The sequence below is a fragment of the Canis lupus genome, chromosome 4 (assembly GCF_048164855.1).
Source record: "Canis lupus baileyi chromosome 4, mCanLup2.hap1, whole genome shotgun sequence".
Classification (NCBI taxonomy): domain Eukaryota; kingdom Metazoa; phylum Chordata; class Mammalia; order Carnivora; family Canidae; genus Canis; species Canis lupus.
In genome coordinates this window covers 55,965,229-55,992,085 of record NC_132841.1, presented here as the reverse complement: position 1 = coordinate 55,992,085, position 26,857 = coordinate 55,965,229, and the positions used below count along the sequence as shown (strand labels likewise).

General features: G+C 47.4%; 1 protein-coding gene across 2 annotated transcripts; it reads left to right on the top strand.

Moving 5' to 3' along the window:
- The first annotated feature begins 234 nt into the window (after nt 1-234).
- Nucleotides 235-14,068, top strand: SAP30L (SAP30 like). Of its 2 annotated transcripts, XM_072824411.1 has the most exons (5): nt 235-601; nt 4,647-4,769; nt 6,980-7,078; nt 7,733-7,780; nt 8,818-9,062. In XM_072824411.1, the coding sequence occupies exons 1-5, from the start codon at nt 404-406 to the stop codon at nt 8,944-8,946; spliced, it is 597 nt and encodes a 198-aa protein (XP_072680512.1). In that variant the 5' UTR covers nt 235-403; the 3' UTR covers nt 8,947-9,062. The 2 variants fall into 2 exon arrangements, with proteins under 2 accessions (XP_072680512.1, XP_072680511.1); XM_072824410.1 differs by lacking the exon at nt 7,733-7,780 and having other exon boundaries at nt 302-601; nt 8,818-14,068.
- The last annotated feature ends 12,789 nt before the right edge of the window (nt 14,069-26,857 follow it).

The window sequence follows — 26,857 nt, the reverse complement described above, 5'->3', positions numbered from 1 at the left end:
CCTCGGAACCCCCTGGCGAGCCGGGCCCGGAGTCCCCGGGGAGCGGCTGCTTCCTGGGGCGCCTTCCCGGACGCCCCCGCCGAACGGCAGCGGTTCCGGGCCCCCGGCGGCAGGCGCCTCCGGGTGACCCCCGGCGGGGCCCTGCGAGCCGCGGCAGCCGACCCCGGGGCCTCGAGCGGGGAGGAAGGGGCTTCCCCGAGGCGCGGGGCCGGCGGCCGGAGGAGCGCGAGCGCGGCGGAGCGGAGCCGGGCCTCCCCGGCGCGGGGCAGGGCAGCGCCGCGTCTGCGGACGGACTCCGGGACCCTCGGGCGCGGGGGCCTGGGCGACCTGCCCCGCGGGGCGCGCGGCCGCGGAGTGGCCTGCCGGGGACCCCCCCGCAGAGGGGCCGGCCCGGGGCGGGGAGATGAACGGCTTCAGCACGGAGGAGGACAGCCGCGAAGGGCCCCCCGCCGCCCCCGCCGCCGCCCCGGGCTACGGCCAGAGCTGCTGCCTCATCGAGGACGGCGAGCGCTGCGTCCGGCCCGCGGGCAACGCCTCCTTCAGCAAGAGGGTCCAGAAGAGCATCTCGCAGAAGAAACTCAAGCTGGACATCGACAAGAGCGTGAGTCCGCCCCCGCCCCCGCCCCCGCCGGGCCCCCGCCGGGCCCCCGCGCGCCGCCCCCCTCGGCCGCCGTCCCCGGCTGCGGGCCGGACCCCCGGGGCCCTCCCCGCCCTGGGCCTCGCCGCCCTTTATCTGCAAACTGGGGAGTTGCACTCGGGATTTCAAAGGCCGCTTCAGCTCTGGCAGGCTCGGACTGGGATCCTGCCCAAATCCGGGAGGCTGGGGTCCGGGGGGGAACGGGGGGCGGCGGTGTTCCGAGGACCTTTCCTGCCTGGGAAGGTCTGACGGCAGTTGAGGGCTTGCGGTATTGGTTTTGATACTGGGGCAGGGAGACCTGGGTTAATCCTGTTGGCCCACGAAGCTGCAAGGTTGGGGAGGGGCGATGAAGGGACCCGGCTCTTCAACTGCTCTCTCCTCGGAACCCTGTGATCGCTTCAGAAAAGGAAAGGGGGCAGTTACTTCCCCCCACCCCACCGCCTCAAGCCACCTCCTCGGCTTCTGCAGAGGGTCACCGAGCTCGCTGCTTGCTGCTTCGCATGCAGCTGCGGGGAAATGGGATTTTCAAGGATGTGGCGGAAATAAGGCCAAGACCAGGTCTTGGGAGGTGGCTGTCTGCAGTCCAAGTGACCAGGAGGAAGAAAATCCATTTTCTTACGGGTAGCTTCTTTAGAAAGGCAGTTGGAGAAGGGGCGTTACATTTGAATAGAATCGCCCTGTGTTTTGTGCCTAATTATAGGAAAACTTTTCCTGTGTGATTTCACCACTTCTAGTTAACAATTCTAAAGATGTGCCTATTGTCAACCAATTAAGAACTTTTTAGTTTGACATCTGTTGCTGCAAGCCTTAAGTGGCTGCCTTGTGATTAGGAATTGGAAATGAGTTAAGGGTGCCTTTAATATTCAGGTAGACCAGCTAAGAGCTCAGGTGGTTAATATCCAGTCTCCTTTAGGACCAAAATTCCACTGTTGGGGAAAATTAGAGATTGCTTGTTAAACTGAAAGGACACACACTTTTCTGCTTCGGATCTTAGAGTGGACACTGAGGCCTAGAGATAAGAAGTGACCAGGCCAAAGTCACACAGTGACTAAGAGGCTGGTTAATTTCTTAAACCCATTATCTGACTTTCTTCTGAACACTATGCATAAGCTTTGATTAGGTCTAAATAAATAAAAAATCTTACTGCCTCTTCTTTCAGGCTCTTCCCTCCCATTCCCCTCCTCCCCCGCCTTTCTTTTAAGGTAACAATCAATATATTTGCCACTCTTGAAAGATGCTGTTTTTTTTAAAAGGCCGGGGGAGGGGAGGGGTTGTCAGTTAATGGCTTTCTTACTACAAATCTGTACCAATGAGTGAATGAAAGGAATTCAGAGAGCAAACAACTGGCTAGACACTAAGGAGGTCCAGATTAGGACATGTGTTGAAGTGAAATGCCTAATTCTAAGACAGCAGTGAATTTATCCTCTTGGAAACACTGCCTACCTTTTGTGTAGGTGGTTGGGAGCCTTTACTTGAACAGCTTATAATATTTTCCAGTCCTTAAAAAAAAAAGAAAGAAAGAAAAAGAAATTTCCAGTTCTTTTAAATTCTTGGATGCCATGACATCTGAACAACTGTGCTGCCACTCGGGGTCCATTTACCCAGTGACCCCACTGGAAAACCTGTGTTGAGCTATGTTGGTGGTTTCACACACAATGTCTAGGAGAGAGGCCGCATGAATGTGGCACTAGAGTTCCCCAAAAGTAATGTTTCTGGAGGAGTAGTGTTTCAAGGTGGAATCACTCACAATTTGTTTCAAGGTGGTGGTATAAAATCATTATTTCTGAAGGGGGATTCTACTTCATTCTCACAGGCTTGGGCAGGAATTCAATTCTAAGTAACTGCCGTGTCACAAGAATTTTAGCTGTTGCAGAAAGTGAAACAGAAAAGAAAAACACTGGGGCTTTTGCCACCACCCTCGTTCCTCCACCCCTAGCCCCCAAAGGCCACTGAGCTCTGAAATTTCTGAAAATCAGTACGTACTTGAAAATCATTAAGGAGAAATAATGACTATTTATCTTGTAAAAGGGCCTAGCAGAAAACCTTTTAAAATAATAGCACCAAAAATCCAACTCAGGCAAACTCATTTCATGTAGACATTGGCAGTGCTCTATGAGTTATTAATATATAACATGCAATCAAGCATTCCTCCAATTGACATATTTCTGCTTTATTCTGGAGAAAAATGGAAGTTGAGAATAGTATAAAGAAAATGTTGTGGTAGGAAAGGACATGCACAAGGGGTCAGAAGGCGTGGGTGACCTTGGCCAAGCTCACAACCCCATCTGTGTGGCTTCTGTTTATCTCTGTAGAAAATGAGATTGGGGCCAGTGGGGTTACACTGGTGATTCTAAGTTCTCTTCCATCCAGAATTCCATTATTCTAGTGTCCTGACCTAAAACCTCCTGGCCACAGCTTCAGGAAGCCCCCTTCGCTGTCTGTTCTACCAAGCATGCCACTGTGAATTTGAGGAGCTGCTTAATCTCCGGGCTTACATGTGGAACTGGCTAACGTGAGGGCCAGCTTCCCATCAGGAACAGAGAGTATGGTGTGCGTGTGCTTTCTTCCCTGCCAAAAGCATGTCCGGCGGTCTATACATCAACTAGGCGGGATTCATTGGGACGGTGACACAAGCTGTGTCTGAAAGTCCTGTGGCAGAATTGACACTGGCAAAGCTACTTGACTCTGTAGCCATACGTAAGGGCAGCTTTTGCTGGCCTAAGCTGCTTTTGGACGGCAGGGGCTGCCTGTCCTGGTGCAAGTGCACTTAGAGAATACCTGCTGTCTGCAAGATACAGTCACAGTAGCAGCTTAAAAGTGCTCAGGACTCACCAATCCAACCACATGAAAGTGGTGATTCATCTGACTAAAAAGCAAGTTTCATTATTTTCTCCATGAGAAGGCCTGAATTAATTGATGCTGGCTTCCTATCAGCTTATTTTTGTCTGTATAAATTTATAAGGAATAAATTCAAATTCAGAAGTCTCTCTAGAACATTTGTGTAGCATCTGTTCCAGTGTCAACAACCCCAAGTCATTTACACAGGGCTTCGTTTTGGTTAGGGTTCCGAGTGGCTCCTCCAGCCACCCCTAGTACTTACATTCTTAAATGAAAACATGTTCACCTCTCAGCTGCTGTTGCTGCCTTCACTTACTGTTATGCCTCTAGCCTGCATTAGAAAATCAGCAGTAGCATCCAACTTCTTTCATGTGGCTTCTGGGAGAATAAGAGTTTCTGCCTCCCTTTCCACTTCTCTTTGTGGGCCAGATGTGTGGTGATGCAAGAAGTATAATTCTGATACACAGAAATGAAGTTGTTTAGAGAGATGTCATCCTACAGTAGTAGCTGTTGTCAGTGGAAAAATCTGAAGTCCTGTCTACCATTACCACAGTCCCTTCTTTCCTCCTTCCTGGGACAGTGCCTTCCAGCCCATTGTAAATTCATAACTCCTACAGGTCACATCACTCCTTGCTTCAAAGGCCTTGGGGTACTCGGTTTTGTCTGAAAGAAAATCTGCGCTGTTCTCATACCCCGAAGCCCCAAATCTCCTAGTGCTCATATAGGGGCAGTTAGCTCCACCTCACCGACACCGTCTACCCTGGGCTGTCTCCGTCATGCCTTCTTGTCATCTCTATTTGAAACTAAGTCTTGGCCCTCTTCCCATCTGGAATGCTTCCTATCTACCTATAAATCCTCCTTTTCAGTCAGGAACCTCTACACTGACTATCCCAGCCATCTCTCCCTTGGCTGAGCCCCTACCACTTGTTGTCCCTAGCCTTTAAGGGGGTACTTAGATTATAAGTTCCTCCTGCCCAGTGTGTGATGATAGTGTTTGTATCCCTTTGTGGGCTTCTTGGTCTACACTCAACAGGAAACTTCTGGAAATCAGGGCCTACATGTTGTTCTTCCTTGTTTCTTCAATGCCTTGCAAAGGAGAGAAGCCCCGAAGTTCAAATGTTACCTGTTCCCATAGAATTGGCAAGCCTCACTCTAATTTGCTTCCCATCAGGTAAGGCACCTGTATATCTGCGACTTCCACAAAAATTTCATCCAGAGTGTACGAAATAAAAGGAAGAGGAAGACAAGTGACGATGGTGGAGATTCTCCTGAGCACGACACTGACATTCCTGAGGTAAAAGTCAAAAAAGTCCCCTGGCAAAAGCTGGAAGAGTGGATTCTAATGTGATTGTTACCTCTGACCTGGTCCACTTTGTGTATTAAGAAGTAATTTTGAGTCCTCTTTGTTTTGCTGTGGTTTATCTGAAAAGTGAATCATAGAATCATGGTAACATCGAATCTGAGAGCTGAAAACTTAGAAATCAGCTGGCCTCACTGCCCCATTGTTTTACAGACAGGCACAAAGGCCCAAGGTCACACAAACAGTTCCGGGCCTGTGGTCCAGTGCCCTTCCCACTAGGCCAGACTGCCTTTCTGCAGGAAGCCCCTGATGCATTCTTAACTATAACCACAATGTCAAGATGCTTAAAACTTTTTTTTTTTTTTTTCTGTTTCGAGTTGGAGACTAATTGGGGTTGGGGGAAGTTACTTACCCTCTGTTTTCTGGTCTGCAAAATGAAGGTGTACATTGTCAATTCACACCAGCTCTTCTCCTTGATCCAGACTTGTTCCCAAGGAGCCATTCCAAAGTCGGTTATAAGGGCCCAGGGTTTCTCAGCCCTGGCACTGTTGATATTTGGGGCCAGGGAAGTCTTTGTTGTGGGGACTGTCCTGTGCATTGTTGGATGTAAGCAGCATCCCTGGATTCTACCCTTTAGATTCCAGTCACCACAGTAGTGACAATAAAAAAAAAAATGCCCCCAGACATTAGCAGATGTTCTTGGGGTAGGGGAGCAAAACCACCCCTTGCTGAGAAACGTTGCACTGGATATGAGACCTAGGCTTCTTAAACCTTCAAGGGGCTAGTACCTATTGAGCAAGGCTACAGGAAAGAGTATTGCATTTTTTCGAAGTTTTCACTTAAGACTCAGAAGAAAACCTGTTTGTAATGTACATTGAATATTTGACACATGAATATTTCATAAGGCAACCGCCTGTTAGCACTCAGAGTGGAAACGACTGCGTAGGAATAGAAAGAGTAGGCGGGCCTTTGTCTGCAGATGTGGAGAAACCCTTTGAAAATATGGTCCTTTCCCTCTGCCCCTCCCTGTGTCCCTTTTTCCAGTATTGGTTTACAGTATTTTTCTATTGCCTTCAGCATTAGTATTATTATTTCATAAAGAAATGAATGTATTCAATTTCAGTGCTTTTTACCAAAAAAAAGTGGGGGGAGGGTTTGAGGAATGTTTTGAAAAGAATGAAGGACTTTGGTCCCTCATATTGATCATTCATTTTGTTTTTAAGTGCTCTCCACCTGCCTGAAGCAAGAACATCTCTTTTAGAGGCAGGTAAAAGCAGCCCAACTTTCTGGGCCTTCAATACTTCGTGACTGTGCAGCTTTCCTCTCTTCCTGTGTTAGAAAACAAGGGGGGGTCCTTTCCCTCTGTTATCTGGTCATCTGCAGAAACCCCGACCTAACCTGCTGATTGGTTCACTTGCTACAGTAGCTTTTGAGTTTTCTCCGGAGAGTTGTTCAGGTTTCCAATACCTGAAGGCCGAGCATAGGGAAGAACCCTGAGAACATCAGTACTTCCCTCTGCCCTTCATCCCACCCCTCCTCCGTCTATCCACTACTAAGCTCTGGCCCATCCTCCTCCAGGCCGCCTGTGTGGGGTGATCTTTGCTCCCCATGCTTGGTGTCCCTGGCTAGTATCACCAGCCTCTGAAGCTCAACTCATTTCTGATCAGTGCTACAGCATCGTCGCCTCCACCCTCACCCCCCAACAGCCTCCCCTCTAAACCGCCACTTGATCCACTTTCCTGGAACATCACCCCCTACCACCTGTGGTCACTCCTTCCACTTTTCAAGACCTGTTACCCTCCAGTCTCACCGTTTAAACCTATCGCGATTGCCTATGACCTCTGAGTCTGTCTCTTCATCTCCTGGCTTTCTGTGCTCATGGTCTTCTCTCTCATCCCCTAGTCTGGCCCTGTTCTCTCTGTCTCTCTAAACCCTGCTCTCCTGCTCTCCTTAGCTTAAGCTTCACCACCTCCAGGAGCCTCCCGGAACCACCCCTCCCCAGCCAGAATTCTTTTTCCATTGTTTTTTGTTTTTGTTTTTTGTCCTCCCAGCCAGTTCTCAGTCCTCAGTGGATCATTTCTAAGACATCTCTGTAGTCTTCTTCAACCCCTATCCCTCCTAGTATAGTGCTGGGCACATAGTGCGTTCTGGGTGAGTCGTGACTAGTCAGATGATAGATAATGCATTTCTCTTCTTCTCTCTAGGTTGATCTGTTCCAGCTGCAGGTGAACACTCTACGGCGTTATAAACGACACTACAAATTGCAGACCAGACCAGGCTTCAATAAGGCCCAGTTAGCAGAAGTAGGTAGACAAATTGCACTGTAAAAAGCAATAGCCAGCATTATGCTTCTGATGGTGACCTTAGTTTTCCCTACTGTGACGTGTGTCTGTAATACCCTCTGTAGCTCAGAAGCAACTTCCTGTTCCCTCTCTTATATAGTCTAGAGTCCCACAGCTTTAGACCTGGAAAGGCCCTATTTCTGTAAAATAAACCATGGCACCTAGAGAAGAAAGGACTTGCTTAAAATCACACAGCAAATTAGTAGCAGAATTGAACCTGGAATCTCTGGACGCCTGATTCTAAGTCCTGAGTGTTGCGCATGTGTTTGAATCTTGTTTTGTAAGACTATATAGATATGGTCCTTCCTGCCCATTGGGTGTGTCAGATTAATTACCCCAAAACCTTTGCTCATGTTCTGTGGGAGCTACTCTTTTTTAGTTTTCCCTTTGATTATTTCTTCTCTGATACTGGCAATGGCAGTAAGTATTATAATGAATAGAACCCAAGAAATTTTTCTCCTACCTGAGCTCTTAATACAATTTGGAGGCGGGAGAAATACTCTATTGGCTCTTGTTTGAATATACTGACAGCCTAGCTTGATACTTCTGTCCTGTTGGCATTTGTGCAGGCTCCGTCTTATCCCTCTTCTTAATGTGCTTTTCTGCCTGTTGTAGAAAATCTGGAAAATGGAAAAAAGAAAAATACAATGCTACCATCCAGAGGTAACCACTCTAGAGTGCTAGTTCTCTCTCATTATCTGTCCCAGCCCCCACAGTACATTCAGAAATTTCCTGAAAGGTTGACAGCCCCATCGGTTTTCTTTTTTTTTTTTTTTTAGGAGTTTCTTGCTGATCCATCATTTTTCTTAAACTTCCTTCATCAGCATCTAGATAAAACATAGATAGGGGTGCACAGCTCTTTCCTGCTTTAATGTAACATTACCCACTTGCCAGCATTCACCCTGATGAAAGGGACCGGATGAGGTAGGGCAAAAAGAGACCTGCATTCTCAGGACTTGTAAAATAAAGCCAAGCGTCAGGAGTATATAGTAAATGATGACTTATTCTTCAAATGTGATGTGTCTTTTTTTTTTTTTAAGATTTTATTTATTTATTCATGAGAGACACAGAGGGAGACAGAGAGAGGCAGAGACACAGGCAGAGGGAGAAGCAGACCCCATGCAGGGAGCCTGACATGGGACTCGATCCCGGGTCTCTAGGATCACACCCTGGGCTGAAGGCAGCGCTAAACCGCTGAGCCACCCAGGCTGCCCTGTGATGTGTCTTTCAAGAGGCAGTATGTACTATTTTAGATGAACTCTTGGGCCAAACACTTACATCTGTCCAATTGGCCATTCATTTGACACAATTTTAAAAAGACCTTTTTCTGCCCAGTTCCAGGGCCCGCGAGCTGGTGATGGTAGCCACTGACCAAGCAGAGAGCAGTCCCTACCTGTCCTCCATGGGGATGACCTTGAGATTATGCCGTGATAGACAGTTGGCAGCCACTGAAATAGAACTGCATCTTGGGAATGTTGTGGGCTCAAGTGCTGCTTTTGGAGGCCTGGAAATCAAATCACCCAACCCCTTGGGAAAGAAGGGCATTTTGAGTTCCACAGCACTGCAGGAAGTTCTGCAGTGATCATAATTCCCCTCTCTAGCTCTGGAAGCAAATTGCACTCCCTCCTTTGCATAGTTCAGAATTTGTGGCCCTGACTTAGGCATGCTTTAACTGACTTTGGTTTCTTTCCCCCACATAGACTGTCAGCCGACACTTCAGGAACATACCTGTGAATGAAAAAGAGACGCTTGCCTACTTCATCTACATGGTGAAGAGTAACAAGAGTAGACTGGACCAGAAATCGGAGGGTGGCAAACAGCTTGAGTGACGATGAAGCACATCAAGGAATGAAGTGTAATGCTGAACACACAGGTGACATCTGCTACGTTTAAGCCCATTAAGACTGTTAAATTTTATTGTAAATAAAAAAGTTTGAATGATGAATACTGTAAATCTTTTTGGTCAGGAGAATTATATTCTCATGATGCAGCATGTGTATACAAAGACTTTCCTTTAAGGCAACTACCAGACTGAAAAAAGATCACGAAGAGATTTAAAAACTATGTATTGCAGCATTCAACAAAGCATTAAGTCAATTCTACTGGAAATGTGGGATAGAAAATATTTTGATACTCACCTTGTAAAACCACTCTGCCTTGTGTGAGATGTAGCCCTGGAATAGCAGTGGGGTGCAGCTAACTGCAGGAGCCTGAGTAGACACAAGTCTGCTAGGAACAGACAAGCCCTGCTTTGTTGTAAACTTTGTCGTTGATCAGCAAATGAGTTTGACAGCAGTCCCCTTCACTGGCCCTGTGCCTGGCACACAGTAGGCACACACTCAGTATTTGTTGGCTAATTGCACTGGCCCTGTACCATCTGCTTCACACCTCTAGTTAATGAGCCCTCTGCCATTTCTGTTGCTCACCACTTAATTTCTAGAGTGTGGAGGAAACCCTGATGCATCAACAGGTTTCTCATCAGAAGAGGATTTGAGGGCAGTTGCATATACCAAGCTATGTTCGTAAAGGTTCCAGAAACACTGGTACAGGGACCCTCACAGGAGATGCAGCCCTTTGCACATCACTCTGGGCTTTACTTTGGTGGGGAGAGTTAGGAATTGTGACTTTAGTCACCCTCCCAGGCCATAAATGCTTTGACAAATGGAGATACTTAGTTATTTGGGACTCATGTTTTCAGAAATACTAATCCTTAGTTCACAACCACCAAGAAAGCTGCCAAGGATCATGTGATTCCTGCTCAGAAGTCCAGTTCTGGGATAAAAAGTCTGACTGGCCTTTACTGCCTGGGCTTGGGGTCAACAGCAAGTCATGGGTTTGAGTAACAATGGTCAGTGCTATCTGATATTCATTTTTGTGATCAATTTGCCTCCCTTTTAAGGGGGAAAGATTGCTGAAACAAATTTTTAAAAATATGAATAATTACCTGATTTTTTTTTAATGTTCAGAAACTCAGATTCCTTTATCTATGTCAGAGCCAAAGTCTCCTTTGAAAACAAAGCTTTATATCCAAAAATATGCTTTTGCAAAAGTTTCTAATCAGTGTGGTAGGGGACAAAGGTTGTGAATAGGGGGTGGGAGAAAAGAGAAGAAAAGGACTTGGATTCTAATTTCTGACCATCTTGACATGTATTGTGGTCAAAAGTATCATTTTCTTACTCAGTTTTAATTGTGAGTGCTTTTTCTTAAGCCTTAAATTATAAAAGGAGCCGTGGATGGCCTGACCCGGCAGAGAGTTTAAGTGTCTCAAATGGCTCACTCTGAGCATCAGCACAGAGAAGTCAGAACAAAACCCCTACTAAGCTCACTGCCCGAAGGCTCAGTCCTGTGGGGCAGAGAACCGTGCCGACTGGGGACAGGCCACCCCTCTCACTAAAATGCAGTGTGTTCCATTGCAGCAAAGTGTTCACCAGTGTTCAAAATGCATGTCTAGCAGATTGCAGCCTTTTAAAATATGTATACATGAATGTACATAGAACATACTCTAGATTAAGACAGGATCTTATTTTAATACACCCAGCTATGGATAGCACATCAAGGTGCCCATGAAGTGTTTTTAGCCATTTCAAGTTGAGTCTGTAGAGATTGGTTGAAGGATGTTGATGTGCAGACATCAAGAAGGCTCTAAGGTATGTTGCTTACAAAGATTCTTCTCCTGAGAGACTTAGAAAGTCTTGAAGGCACCAAGCCCCACTTTGTCAAGGGGAATGTTTTCTCATCAGTTTGGTGGGGGTAGGGGGGGCTCAGATGATGGCGACAGGTTAAAGCATTGGTAGTCTGCTCTCTGGAAATGTCCACCTCTTACTAAGAAAATGTATCTTTCTGATGTTTAAGCGAGAACTGCCGATGTGTAGGTCATGTCACTATTTCTTTAACAGCAAATTTGTTTCCCAGTGGAGAGAGACAGCAGTATATTTTTGTACAGGAAGCTGTGGTGTTAGGATCCATCTGTTCACGTGTGTCTGTAAATACTTTTGTTCCAATGTGAAGCCTGGGGAAACGTTCACCTTCAGCCAGATGCTGTGCACACTTGAGTCCCCTGCCACCTTTCCTCAAAAGAGAGATACTTTTAGAAAATGGAGGTTGTGGGTATGTTTTCAACCTTTGAAAACATGTCAGAGAGAAAAGACAAAACTATGTGAACTTAATGATTTTCTTGTGTGCGGAGATCTGTTCTTTCATCAAACCACTAAGCCACTTGCCTTAGCCTCTTCTGCGATTTCCCATGGCTTAACCTGTGGGCAGAAGACTTCTGCCGGTTAGTAATGGCTGGGCCCTCTGAAGCAGTGGAGTCTGGGGAAAGCAGTGTTCATCTTGGCTGCCTACATTTTTATACACCTGCCAAGGACTCTTTGCGCTTCTCTCCACCTGTAATGTTGCAACATTGCCTTCTCTCCTCTTGGTGCTCCTGGGCAAAACTGGAATATGAAATCCAGAGCTGACATTGTCTTCTTAAAGAGGACGGTTCCTGCCTCGGTCCAGCCTGGTATGACTCTCTCATATGCCCTGCAGGTTGTCACATGGAAATGTCAGTATCCTGCCACTCGTGTTACTTCGATTTAGGGTTTTAAAAAAACAAATGGACAGACTTCTTATTTCAACAAACAAACTCTTAGGTTGGCAACAGCATGCGAAAAAGCTCATAGCCGAATCCCATGGAAGACTGAAACCAAAGGCTTCGAGATTGGCATCGTAAAATGACAAGGAATTTCACTTATGTGTTAGAGCCGCCAAGTTGTCCAATGTTCCTGTCACAGCTAAATAGTCACTGCTTGCCTTCCAGAGAACAGATATTAATAATTGTTTGCAGCTGGAATGTTGCATCTAACCTCGGCATTTCAGCTGCTTGTTTTGTGGGAACTTTGTGGCTAATATCCCACAGGACAGCTGCCTGGTGGAAGGGAGAAAGTAGGAGAGGGGACTTCCTCAGGGGGACCTTGTCTGTTGAAATAGGCTGTCCAGACCGTGGGTCCTAGAGAAGTTGCTTCATGGAAGTCACCTGAAGGCTCTCAGTTGTTATAATGGTGAGATCCCAAAGTTGGGAAAGGGTCTTTAAGTCATCAGTCCAGTCTCCCCACAGGTGCTGACATCTGCCTACAACTGTCCCACCCAGGGTTTGAGCAGTCTGGGCTTAAACACCTCTGAGGACAGGGAACTCACTACCTCCTGGGAAGCCTGCTCTATCTCTATAAACCTCTGGCTTTTCTGTGTTCTCTGTCACTTCCATCTTAATCTCTGCCCAGTGGGGGCCATATGGAACGGATTGTTCATCTTGGCCAAGGACCTAATTGCTGGCACTGTACCAGGGCAGAGCAGTTGTCTTTTGGAAAGGAGCAGCTAGCAGTTAGATACTTTGGTATCCTGACTGTCCTTCCCCCTCAGCACAGGTCCTTTTAGTTCCCTGTTGAAGGAGGTTGCAGAAACCTCATCAGCCTAGTTCTCCTCCCATGTTCTTGCTGAAGCAGTTTTAGGGGGTGATAGGGAGGAGATGCTGTCATCCTGATAAAAAATAATAACCTAAGAAGGGATGGGGCACTAATTTCATGCCTGCCCCACAAAAACATGCTCACATCACTTAGGAAAAGTTTTAGCTAGAAGATTGTAAAATATTGCTCTGTGTGGAGTTTAAAGGTTTCGTGGCTTCTGAGGGCTTATACCTTAAGATTTCTGCAAGTACTTCCCACATTGTTTTTATCGAGAAAATAAAGCTTAGGACCTTGGAGGAGAGGCATACCACAGGCCTCTGTGTCTGAGTAGACATATATGTTCAAGCTAGAAAGTCCTGTGAGGTTGCTCTTGCCCCATCACTCATTTTAAAGACAGGAGACTAAAATTCAGAATTTGTCTGAGTCACGTGGCACTGTCTGGATTAACCTCTGGTCCTCCTGACCTATCCAGAGCTCTTCTCACTCTGACAGGCACATGTATGGAATCCTGTCTAAAGCAAGCTGCCTGCAGATTCTTGAGACCTTGCCACTGAGCACAGAGGTTCCTGAGGCCATCCTGGCTCCCAGGGGCTGTGAACCCACCTGCTGAACTCCAGGCTGTGTGAAATGATTAGGAAAGGAGTCCACTGAGTTTCACCAAATGAACATGAGGGGAGAACAGAACTAGTTTATGATTTAAGACCAGGGTTCTAAAGTCCTGGCAGGAATCGTAGTGTTGTCCTAGAATCTCAATTCTCACAAGATGGGCTTGCTCTGAGATCTGTTGGTCAGACTTCTGCCTTTCAGGTGGTGTTTTGGGGTTGTGTCACTCAGCTGGCCCCCACGCAGACAGACACAGCTCTGAGGCCCTGTGATTCATGGCCTCCCAGTCCCTGTTACTGGGCTAGAAGGACAAGTAAGCCCAAGGCCATGGCCTGGGAAGCATGGTGCTTTGGGTGCCTTTTTATTCCCTTCACTTTTTACAGACTGTTTCCAAGTTCAAGGTTAGGAAGGGTAAAGTTGATCCAGCGTTTTGTGGTGGAGTCTAGTCTGGGGCAAGGTGGGACCTCTTCTTAAGGTAGAAATGTCTACAATCAGTTATTTCATCTGGCTTGTATCCTAAACCACGGACCCTTCGGTTTTTCTCACTCAATGAACACATGTTCGCCAGTAACGGAAGGTTGTACGGGACCCCGGTTTCACGTGTCTGCTATCCGTTATGCCCATCAGAATGTTTTTGGGGTGTGGGTTTGTTTTCCATTTTGTAACTGCCTTATCAAAAAGCAAGTGCCCTTCCATTCCAGGCCTCCTCATACTGTATTGTTTCCTGCCAAATTCGGGGGATCATTTGTATTTTAATTTTGTAATCTATGGCTCTGTACTGTTGAAAGGCTCTCAATCCTGTGGGGTCTCCTTAGTATGTATGTGATTTTTCATGTTTGCAATATCACACAGATGGGACGGCCCGACTTTCGCTCTTAATAAATGATCTGAATGAGTAACGAGATACACATTCTCTTTTTCTCCTTGAACGGCCGGCCACATGGAATTCAGATGCTTTCTCTTCTGTATTTGGCCCCTGGCTGTGTAGTACAGTCATTGGTGACAGCGGTCTTTCCTCCGGGCTCTCAGGACTAGCTCCCACATTCCCCCTTCCAATCCTAGGGCACATCAAGTAAGTTCAAATCACAGAAGTTGACTCCTGCCCTCCCACTCACTCCTACTGAACGAGACGATGAATCTGATGGCCAGAGGCTGGAGCCTGAATGCCACATAGCATCCTAGATACCCTGAGCAAAAAGCTTTCCTCTGGCTCTGCAATTATCCATCTATAAAGTGAGAAGCCTCCACTGGCTGGAGGACTGCAAGCCACAATCCCTGCAGGGGGCCACTGGAGAACTAGGGTCCCTCCTGAGGGCAGCCGCTACTCAGCCCCAGCCTATTGTTGCCTTGTGGGGATGCTAGCCCTGAGTGGCCACTTCTCGAAATTTCACAAGAGGAGCTGGCAGTCTAGACCTTTATACAAATATCCCAGTGTTTAAACGGCTCAAAAACATCCTTCACGGACTGTGGACTGGTGTTTCTTCACCTACGGTAGAGGCTTGCTATTTAGAGTCGGTTCATCATCTGAATGCTTGTTAGAAATGCAGACTCTGCCCCCCTTGCCTGCCAGCTGCCTACTGAATCAGGTCTGTGTTTTAGCGAAGTCCGCAGGCCAGTCACTACATGCTCACGATGGGACTACCTGACTGCGTTTTACTGGTGGAGGTCCCTGAGGCTGCATGGATGAAGCCCCTTGCCCAGCCACGCCTCAGACTGGGGTCTTTCATCTCACATGTGTCGTTAGTGACCCTTCAGCACAGTTCTGTCCTCAGCAGAGTGGAAGGGAAGAAATGCAATAAATGTTTGTCTTCATCTTATTAGTTAACTAGAAGGAATGGATGCTAGCTCTAAAATTTTAAGTGGCATTGAAATTGCCAGTGCAGTTCCTCTCCTCGCCACTCCACCCATAGTCCACTTCCTCCTGTGGAGGGTGACTTCTCAGGAGGCATTTTTGGAGGCAAAGAGGATGGGGAGTCTTGGGTATCCCTCGGAGCCCACAGGGTTGGTGATGGATTGCTGCTGAAGGATGCAGTCATTTAGATGACCCCTGAGGTGATTTCCTTCAGGAAGCGAAGTTGTAATTTTCATACCATGTTGTCTCTCCGTGTGAGTGTACCATAGTTCCCTCCATCCCTCCACCTGCTGCCCTCCATTTCTTCCACAGAGAAGGGGCTGCCCCCTGTCCTCTAACCCCCCATACACAGAACCTCAAAGAGGTGCTTTGTCCCCAGACTTCCCCCACACTGGCTGACCTCTGCTAGAGTCGGTCTCCTGTGAGGATCCAGAGACTTGGGTTATGATGGGAGATGAACCCACATCTTTACAGAAGTTTCACCAGTAACCTGACACCCCTTTTACTTTTTTTTTTTTTTTAAGATTTATTTTCATGAGAGACACACAGAGAGAGGCAGAGACATAGGCAGAGGGAGAAGCCGGCTCCTTACAGGGAGCCTGATGTGGGACTCAGTCCCAGGATCCCAGGATCATGCCCTAAGCCGAAGGCAGACAACCGCTGAGCCACCCAGGTGCGTGACACCCCTTTCTCAAAATAGACCTTTAGAATAATACCAAATCATCCGAAGTACAGTGTTTTTGACAGTGTGGCACTCGCCACCTCCCACCCGCATCAGAATCCCCTGAGAATGCTGTGTACGATGCCATTCCTGGGCCTCCATCCCAGATTCTCAGAACAAAAAGCTCAGGGGCCTAATTCCAAGAATGTGAATTTTTTAAATTTCCCCAAGTAAGACTTAAGCTCAATAAAGTTAAGAAGAATCTGGTCCAGAGGTTTCCCAGTCCAGCAGCTTTAGCCTCATCGGGACTACTTGCTCAGAGTTCCCAGTGAGACCTAGTTAATGAGAATCTCCTCAATCTTCCTGGGGTCCAGGAAACTGTTTTTACAAAATCTCCCAGAGCATTTGTATGCACATCCAGGTTTTTAGGAACCACTGAATTCAACCCTCCAAGGCCCAGGGACAGAAAGTAGCTGTGTTCCACCTGGAACAGCTCCGAAGTGTCAGAGCCTGAGCAAATATGGTGACATGCACAGCCACAGAGGCTCTTTTAGGAGGAATCATTGCCATGGATAGTCTTCAGTCTGGATAAAACCAGAATGAAAATGGCCCACAGCTCTAGCACTCTGCCCAGCATGTAGGACAACACTATAAATGTCTGCAGTTGAATCTTCCATGAACTTAACAGTCTTTTAGTTTATAAGGATCTTTCCTGTCTAGAAACAATAATATTAGCTGCCAAGTGCAGCGTGCACACCAGACAACATGCTACTAGTTTTACATGCATTGATTCATTTAATCTCATTACAATTATATAAAATAGGGACTGTTGTTAACTCCAGTTTATAGAGGTATAAATGCAGGCATAGAGAGGAGGAACTTTCCTGAGTAAAAAAGCTAGAGACACTCTTTGGATTGGATCCAAGGGTCATCTGGTCCTTAGGGATATGTCAACCTCACTGTCAGAGAACTCAGGCATGCCACACTTTGAAGCAGGAGAGCCACGGTCAGCCCTGACCCAAAGTGGATTTACTAAGTGGATTTACTAAACTTTAATGAGGGATTCCTAGAAGTCACTAAGACTCTAGTTAGGAAATTTAATAGGGTTTAATGGAGGTTAACAAGGTACATCCAACTTTCCAGCCAGGTTTTAACTTACCAGAGCTGAGCGGAGATTAACAGGCCCAGGAGGTGTAAAGGCACCTGTGTGATTTAATGGGGTTAATGAAACTGTCAGAGGTTGGCTGAGAGGGACAGAGCCAGAACACACCACTGCTAACAACTCAATCTGGTTGTGGTCAAGAGACATTAAACAGCTGAAGCCTGCCCTGTCCTGCTCTGGGCACCACAGAGGTAGCAAGTAAAAGAAGGCCACAACCAACAGGCCAGCTGTGGTTACTCCTGGTTGGTGGGACTTGGGGTTTTGTTTCTCCTTTGTGCCTGTTTGGTATCTAAATCGTTTATAATGGGTGTGAACATTTTCACCAAATCTATAAGATTGCAAAGCAATGTTTTAAGTGCCCTCAAAGCCCTTCTCCACATATATAGTGTTTAGGTTACATATTCCTCAAACCTGTAGAAAATTGGTAAAAACAACAAGAATACTACAATCTTAAATTGGGTAACACTTCACTTGAAAAGGGCTCTCACCCGTCGTCTCCGTGGGTTTTGTCACACACTACAAAATAGCCATATACAAGGTCACACTGGGCAGTGGGAGAGCCAAAGCAAATCCTCTCTTCTGCCTCCCAGATTGGCACAGTGTCTTCACTGAGCTCTTAACTCTGTGACAGGCCCAACATTTAAGCACTTTACATGCTTTATGACCATAGGAGCTGAGAACTATTTTATAGACAGGTTTAGAAAGGTGAAACAGTCAGACACCTGGGTGGCTCAGTGGCTGAGCGTCTGCCTCTGGCTCAGGTGGGATTGAATCCCACATCAGGCTCCCCGCAGGGAGCCTGCTTCTCCCTTTGCCTATGTCTCTGCCTGTCACTCTGATCGCTCATGAAAAAAATAAATAATCTTAAAAAAAGAAAAAGAAAATGGCTTGTCTAAGGCCATCAATAAGTGGGGGGGACGAGAATCAGACACAGGGCTATCTGACCCCGAAGCCCAATGTGCCCTGCTGCTCACTCACCCAATAAGCTACTATCTCATGGGAGCATTGTTCCCAACAGTGAAGAAGTGGAAACAATCTATGTGTCAAATAAAAGGGAACCAGTTTTAAAAGTATTATAAATATGTCTACATGTAAAATAATATAAAAGGACATTCATAGCAGTTTAGAAATGCTAGAAAACTATACTACATAGGTATATATGTATACATGTTATATGAACATGAATATATATGTGGATATGTGGACTTGCATATTGTGTATCTACATACTATATGTGTATATGAACAAGTATGTGCAAATATATACACACACATACACACACATCTTTATCTGCAACTAAGGCCATATCTGTAGGCATATCAAAACATCTATTTACCAGCTCCATGTATAGCCGTACTGTATCCGTATCTATATGAATCAGAGTAAAAGGGAAAGAGGAAGGAAAAAGCTTTCTGAAAAACCAAGAGAGCTTCCTGGAAGAAGAGGATCCTAAACAGACCCTTAAAAAAAAAAAAAATCAGAAGGTTTCACAGGAGCCAAGGATGAGGGGAAGTCCAGTCAGGAGCAAAAGACTTAGATGCCAGAGAAAGGAGCATGCATGGACTTTGGAGTCACTAAAACTGCTATTAATAAAAAACAAAACAAAACAACACCAGGGCACCAGGGTGGCTCAACTGGTTAAGCATCTACCTTCGGCTCAGCTTATGATTCCGGGGGCGTGGGATCAAGCCCCATATCAGGCTCCCTACTCAGCAGAGAACCTGCTTCTCCCTCTCCTCTGCTGCGCCCCCACACACACACCACTCGTGCTTTCTCACTGAGAAAATAATATAAAATAATAAAAATAAAAAACCACACCAAGCAATGGAATATGGCCAAAAAAAGTTTGAGTGTGCTGTGTGCCAGGTGTCTGAAGGAATCTGGAAAGGACTCTGTCCTCCAGGAGCTGGGAATTTCAGAGGAATTCGTTCTCAGACATGGACCGGAAGTAATCCTTCCACTGCTGAAATCCTCAGGTGTGCGAGGCAGCCTCAGCGCCCTGCACCAGCCCTCCTGATGAAGGAGCTGTGTGTAAAGGGCTCGTGCTGTCTTGGAGAAGCCAGTGAGGCTCAGCAAATGGAATGGGCTTAATTAAGCTAAGGCAGCTAATGAGAGAGACTTCCTGAAGGTTCATGACTACGAGGAAGATGCAACTGTGTGAAGGGACCAGCAGCAGCGGGAGGACCCCAGTGCCCGATCAGAACCCCCTGAGGATCCTGCTTAGGGGATGGGGAATGCAGGAGTGGACCAGGCTTCAGGGGGAAGCAGTGCCATCAGCGGGGCAGGGGTCTGACTCAGCCATGTCAACAAGCAACTGCCTGAAGGTGAAACTGTACTTAATGAAGCTTATGAACCTCAAAGAATGAGGAAGGAGCTACTGACAAAACCCCAGCCTGTCTAATGGGGTTTATCTCGACTAGACCAAGCTGGACTTCACTGAGCCAATTTAGACAGTTGCAAAGAGGCTCCACCATCTTCAACAGTAAGGATGTTTATTTCTGGTCGCTAATATCATTTTCAAATGTATACTATTTATGTTTCTAGTATATTTCTGAACTATGAAAAAGCGGTCAGGATGCCCTACCTGCAGAAACTGTAGCTATTATTTGTTAAACACCTACTCAGTGCTAGACACTGTGCTAGGGTCGTAAGCCTCACACAAATCTGCAGAGAAGCTATCATCATCCCTATTTTTCCAGTGGGGAAACTGAGACTCAGAGAAGTTAGACAGCTTTCCTAGAGTCTTATGGTGAGCTGGAATTTGAACCCATGTCAGTCGGACTCCTCTATGCACCATGCAGCCCCGACTACAGAGAGAAGTCGAATACTAGCATCGTGGTGGACATGGAGGGGCAGGAAAGCTCTTGGAAGAACTCAGGATCCCAGCAGTTTTGAGGGGGGTTAGTGCAGGGGAAACGCCCTCTGCATTCCGTCAGCCCAGCGCAGGAGTGACAGAAGGAGCTTGAGTTACCAAGAGAAGATTGTTTGGTTCCACGGCTCCTATCCAAAGAAAGGGAACAAAATGGGTGATGCATTTTAGACTTTACACAGACTTTACACAGTAGGGAAACACAGACCCCTGCTCCAAGGTGACTTTAGGGCAGACGGCCTCAGAGATCTTGGATTGCAAAACCCCAACATCCCTCAGGAGTTAGCCTCATGCCCAGGACTCCATCTCTGGTACTGGGTGGGTTCCCTCTCTGCTCCCCGGAGCTGCCAAAGGAAGTCAGAAAAAGTGTGCCCTGGGCTCTGGGGCCACTGGCCACCCCAGTCTGGAGTCCTTAACAGGTTTCTCCACACTGAACAGAGAGGAGGCTGTATGGCCACCAGGTGGCGCCCTCCCCCAGTGGCAGCCCCCCTCCCCCCTCCTCCCTCCTCCCCCCACCCCCAGAGGGGAAGGCTCAGGGGTATTTTCTCATGGGTGCTGTGTTTGGTGACTGCTTGGATTCCCACAGTAGTAAAATCCTAACAGCCAAGGCAGAAGGGGAGTGAGATCTCTAGCCTTACCCCCTCGTTCTACTGATGACAATGAGGTCCAGTGGGGACAAGGAAATGCCCGAGGTCACACGGCAGGCTAAAACCCCTTCTCTTGACCACTGACTGGGTCTGGTGCTTTTCCTGCACACTAAGACACCTCCCACACCCCACCAATGGGCTACCAGAATACTACCCTGAGCCAAGAGCCATATCTCAGGGGGGTGGGGGAAGCTATGTTCCTTTCCCCTTCCCTGCCATTCCCTGTTGCTTCCAGATCAGGCCCTGCAGCCCAGCCCCAACTACAACAGAGGCACTAAGGATAGCTCATGATTACCACTGCCTACCCTGGCTCAGCCTGAGAGCTTTCCAATCATCGTCTAATCATTACTGGACCATCACATCTCTGTGACCCACTCTGCTTTCCCATTTACAGAAGAGGGCTCTGGAGCTCAGAGAGGTGAAGAGATCTGTCCAAGACCACTCAGCTTATCCAACCAGCTCATCTGGTTTTGAGTACAGGCCTGGGGGTCAGTTCCAACCTCCCTGTTGACCTTGGCCTTATCTTTTGTGCTATAGTCTCTATCTCAAAACACTTTGAAAGACTTTTTCCCTTTTTAGCCTGACAAGAGTTCTGTGGATTGAGGAAAGGCATCATAGCCCATCTTAAAGATTAGAAAACTGGGACCCAAGATGAATGGCCCAAGGTCACTTGACTCATGGTAGGCTTGGATCTGGAACCCAGGGCTTTACTCACTGTGTGGAATACTCCAAAGGACCCTCCACACCTCACTGCCCAACTACAGCCCTGCTAATGTCTCCCAAACTCATGGAACTCAACAGCTCAAATTGCAGGTTCGGGAGACAGAAGAGTTGGGTCTGCATGCCAGCCCTTAGTTATGTGACTGTGAATAAGTTACCTACCCTTCATGGTTGTTAGGTAATTGAGCCCATAGATGTTGCATGCTGCTGCCTGGTACAGAGTAAGTGCTCAGTAAATGGTGGCTATTTATAGATATAATTAATTAAAGCACTGTGCTTAATATTCCTGCTACATGAGCCTTAAGATGTGCATTGTCCAATATGGTAGCCATTAGCCAAGTATGGTTATTGAATACTTGAAATGTGGTCCAAACTGAGAGGTGCTCTAAGTCTAAAACACACTCCTGAACTTGAAGCTGTAATATGGAAAAAGGAATGTAAAATATCTCATTAATGATCTTTATATTGCCCACAGGTTGAAATTACAGGTTAGACATACTGAATCAAATAAATACATTATGTACATAAGTAATTAATAAAATATATTGTTAAATTTAATTTCACCTGTTTCTCTTTACTTTTTTAACGCGACTCCTAAAAAAATTGTTATTACATACATGGCTTGCATTTGTGGCTTCTACAAATGCTATACTTCTACTATATACTGCTGCCTTACTTTCAGAAACTCCACTACTGCAGCCCACCTGCCCTGGTTTACCTGAATGATGTGGAATATAAGGGCTTTGAACCAGGAATCCACTCACTGGCTGAGGCCCCTTGGGCAAGTCACTGCAACTTCCTGTGCCCATTAGAAATACAGGTTTCAGGATCCCTGGGGGGCTCAGTGGCTTAGCGCCTGCCTTTGGCTCAGGGCATGATCCTGGAGTCCCGGGATCGGGTCCCACATCGGGCTTCCTGCATGGAGCCTGCTTCTCCCTCTGCCTGTGTCTCTGCCTCTCTCTGTATGTCTCTCATGAATGAATAAATAAAATCTTTTTTTAAAAAGAGAGAAAAAAATACAGGTTTCACACACACACACCCCACCCCACTATCTGAAAGGAGAGCATTCCTATGACACATTTTGTAAGTCCAAATGGCAAAAGCAAAGAAGCAATTACCATTAATCTATATGGAAAAAAAAGTGGGCATTCCCAGACCCCCCCCAAAAAAAAACTTTCTAGGCTTTCCTGGTACCTTAGGACACATCTTGCTAATGGATGCATAAAATAAATGGAGCTAGAGCACCGATGCTTACAGGCACAGTTCCAAGTTCTGGTAGCTTGATGCTGGGATGCTGAGAGGAGTTCCCAGGGAAGAAGCTTGGTGCGGCCACTCTGGCTGCTGGGGGGCACGCTGCGTCTTTAACACCTCACTGCAAAACAAACACTTAATGCTATTTTTGCTTTTTTCATAAAAGTGAAACTCCTCTTCTAATTTCTTTTGGTTAACAGAAAACAGGTACTAACATAGGTCTTTCATAAAGTGAAGTAGTAGACCACAAACTTCCGAAAAGTGGGGAAACTTCTATATCCTTACCCTTCTAAAACAAGAAAACAAACCAAAATAAATCCTCAATGCCTCACAGGCTGTTGTGGCAGTGAAATGAAATCGTAAAAATAAGGGCGCCTGGGTGGCTCAATTGATCAAGCATCTGCCTTCCGCTCAGTCCTGACCCCAGTGTCCTGGGATAGAGTCCCTGCTCAGCGGGGTGTCTGCTTCTCCCTCTCCCTTTTCCCTCCTCCTCCCCCTCACTCCTGCGCTCTCTGCCTCTCTCTCAAATAGATAAATAAAATCTTAAAAAAAAAAAAGAACTAAAAAAAAAATCATCAAAACATCTACCATGTTCAGTGCACTACTTTGCATGCCTCTTCTCATTCAGTCCTCACACAGCCCAGGAAGGTGCGGCCGTGGTCTCTCCCAATTTGTAGGTGAGGACACGAGGTTCAGAAATATTCGGTAACTTGGACAGACTCTTGTAACTTCAGTAACTTGGCCGCTGTATTGTTCTATATCCTGTGCTAGAAGTCAAAATTAAACACAGGGGGGAAAGCATACAATTCCCCGCGGTAACCTTGAGCAAGTCCCTCTGCTCCGTGGGCCTCAGTTTCCCCTTCCTGTAAAATGAGGGAAATGTTTGGATGGTGGGTAAGGATCTTTGAGGTCCCAGTGTTATGGGGTGCTTCGAACATTTCAGTGAAAATAGGACTTCTGGAACTCTTTGAAAGTCCGATGACTACCATTGTCCATTCTGTGGGGATAAATGTGCATTTCTGTTTGTTTTAATAACATTTGTAGGAGCTTTATATAGTGTCTATGTCTGCTTACATTAGACGCTGTGTATTATAGTTAAGAGTCTTTCACTATTTCCCATATAAACCTTATTTTTTATGGGTTTGGGAGAGCTCAGCTGTAAAAACTCTCTTGGCAGAAAAAAAAATTTTTTTTTCAGACAAATTAGGTTTAAATCAGGAGGCTGGTTTCAGACACTTCAGACCCTGCATATTTTTTCTTCCTAGTCACTTTTCATTTAAAAATGAGATTGGCTGATTTCTTGGTTTCATTTCTTTTATGGGGATTTAGCACGACCATAAGCTTAACTGTTAGCTGCATGAAGAGAATGGATCCAGAGCCTTTTCCAAGGGACTCCAGGGCCTGAAGCCTGCAGACTGGCCTTCTAATCCTAGCTCAGTCTTCCATTAGCTGTGTGACCCTGAGCTGGTCATTTCACCTCTCTGGGTGGGGGACAAAAACATGCTTAGAGAAGTGAAGTTCCAAGGAAAAATGAGTGCACTCTACAAATATCAGAGGCCAGGAGAGAGAATAACATGGTGTTTTCACCAGCAGAGAGTAGATAATCAGAGTCAGGGTGTTACAGTCAGGAGAGAACCCAGAGGTTGAGAAACCTGCTGCATTCCTCACATTATAGATGGGGTCCACTCTGACCCACAGAGGAAGAGTGTTACCAGTGAAGGCTGGAGTTAGAATCCAGATTCTGTCCCCAAACCCTTTCTTTCTTTGTCTACCTTATGTCGGGGGCCAAGAAAGATCTGACTAAAGAGGCTGTATTTGTATGAACACACACACACACACACACAACCTGGAGGTGTTTGAGACGTGGGGAAAAGCCAGGTCTCTGAGGCAGCCAGAGCTGCCCTTTGATCCAAGCCAACCCACCTTTTACTGCCCTATGACCTTGAACAATGTCCTTCACCTCTCCGAGCTGGCTGCCTCAGTTTTAACCTCGTGCAATCTTCATGAGGCATAAATGAAATAATGCATGCTAAGGGCCTAATTTCCTCTACAAATTTTAGTTGTTGCTCTGATTATTTCATGCACTAATAGGTTTTCAACATTAGAAAAGAAAAAAATAAATAGATGTAAGAAAAAATTATATTTACTGCATGGAAGGAATAAGAAAACTCTTCACAAGTATTTACTATTGTATGTGAATGAGTGGTGATTATTAGGATTCTTTTTTATTTGTTACATTTATACCCGCAGTGCCTAGCACCAGGTGGGTGCTCAATTAATGTATGTTGAGTAAAGTGTACAAAAAATACACCAGCCACTGAAGAAGTCAGAAAAAAAACTGCAGCATAATTTTTTGTTGTTGTAAAAATAATACTAATTGTTTTAAAACGTAGAAAAATATAGCTAAGCAGAAGGAAAAGTCAAAATCATCCCTTTTCCCCAAACTCAGAGGTGGAGGTATAAATGTTTTGATGTACATTCTCCCACTTTTTCTCCTTGAATGCTATTTAGCTAGTTTTACATAAAGCAGGTCTCAATAAACAGTCTTTAGCAACCTGGGAGGTTTTGTTTTGTTTTGTTTTTTTTCCTCTCCACTTAATATATCATGCACAATCTCCGTGTCCATTCCCATACCTTTTCTAGGGGCTGTGTGGTAACCCACCGTACTGATGGATTTATTTAGCCAGTTCTGTAATTATAACACGTTGGGGTCTTTTGTGTTTTTCACTCTTCAGTAGAATAGTCCCTGTTGTTAAAACTTTGTAACATCAGGGAGGATTCCCTTGCAATAAATTCCTGGAATTTACTTTTAAGTTGGTGACCATTCCATTCCCCCTTAGATTAAAAAAAAAAAAAAAAAAAAAAAGTGCTATTCTCATTTCAAAATTGCTAACGCCCGGGTTTTCGCCTGGGGGGGATTGAGAGGTAGGTTTCCGACAACCTGCGTGGACCCCAGGGAGAGAACGAGGAAGCCAGGGCGGGTGTCCCAAGCCGGTCCCTGGGGGAGGGGGCGCCACCGGCAGGCCAGGGGCTGGAGCCGCGTCTGCAGGCGCCCTGCGGAGACCCCGCGCCGCGCCCGTCGGGGGCTGGGCTTCCCCAGCGGGGGGCCGGCCGCGCGCCCAGCTCTGCGCGGCTCCCCGGCTCGGCTCGCGGGTCCTCGGCCTGAGCCGCGGCTGGGCCCGAAGCGGAGGCTCCAGCACCGCCCTCGCAGGCACGGCGGCCGGCGGCACCCCTCGGGACCCGCTCTCCGCTCGCGGGCCAGGGCTCCAGGGAAGCGGACGCGGGTGCGCATTCCTCCCGTGCCTAGGATACCTCGCGGCGCTAAAAATAGGCGAGGGAGCCGGGCTCCGGGGAGAGCCAGGAGGCCATCTGTGAACTCAGCCGGAGCCCCGGGTTCGAATCCAGATAAGGTCCCCTCCGGGTCCGAGGCACCAGGATCGGCTTGCTCCGCGAGCCTCAGTTTCCCCATGCCTGCCACGGTTTCTAAGGGACTTCTCAGCTCTCGGGAAGAAAAGGAAGAAAGAAGGAGAAAAAAAGTCTTGGATTTTCCTTTTCCGCTCCTCCCCGAGGGCCTCGGGGCCTGGGGCCGGGGACTGAAGCCGGGGGAGGGGTGTGCCGGGCGGCTCATTACCGCGAGGTGTTGCCCTAGTTAAATCGCGGGCCCGTTTGATCTGGCGGCGGGTGGCGAGAGGGAAAAAAGGGAAAGGTAGGGGGGTCGGAGTGGAGAGACGCTCACACCTCCCCCACCGTTTCCTCGCACCCATAAAACACCTTTTATTAACTCCTTCGCGTCCGGAAGGGCTGGCGTGGCCGCTGGGCTCCTGCCTCGGTGTTTACAGCCAAGTCTAATGGGGCCCCATATTCACCCCGACGGCGAGGCGAGGCGCCCTGGACACGCCTGGTGCCGGCGCTGCCCGGGCCTCCTTTCTCGGCGCACGCCCATCCCGCGGAGGGCGCCCAGGGCCCGGCTCCCGGTGCGCGCGCCTCCCCCGCAGCGAGCGCGGAGCCGGCTGCAGGCCCCGCAGACCGTGCGTTCCCGCGCGCAGCCGTGGAGCTGTGCGGGGACGCGCCGGAGCGCCTCGCCGGGTGCCTAGCGCACGGCGGCGCGCAAAGCTGCCTGTCGGTGCACGGTTATTCAGGGACACGTAAACGCCGGCGTTTGCCTGCCCCACTTTAGTCTTCCACGCATCTGCGCCTTGGCATATGCACACGCTTTTATTTATCCTCACACCCAATCATGGGTGCGCTTGTGGGGGCACAGAAACCAGCTGTCCGGCACGAGTGCCCGAATTAGCAAGCACACACACTGCACCGCTTTGCACAAATCCACATGCTGTCTCACAAATATTTGTTTAGTGCTTTGTTCCTGGAAGGAAACCTAATTGTCTCAGTGTAACCACAAGCACTCACGAGCTTATTTTAGTCGAGTACAAAGTAATAGCCGCTATGATTTGTCGAGCTCTTGCCTCGCTCAGGGAGCTGTGCTAGGCAGACCCGGTGGTTGGCCCTCGCACAGCTGCGGGGCTCCGTG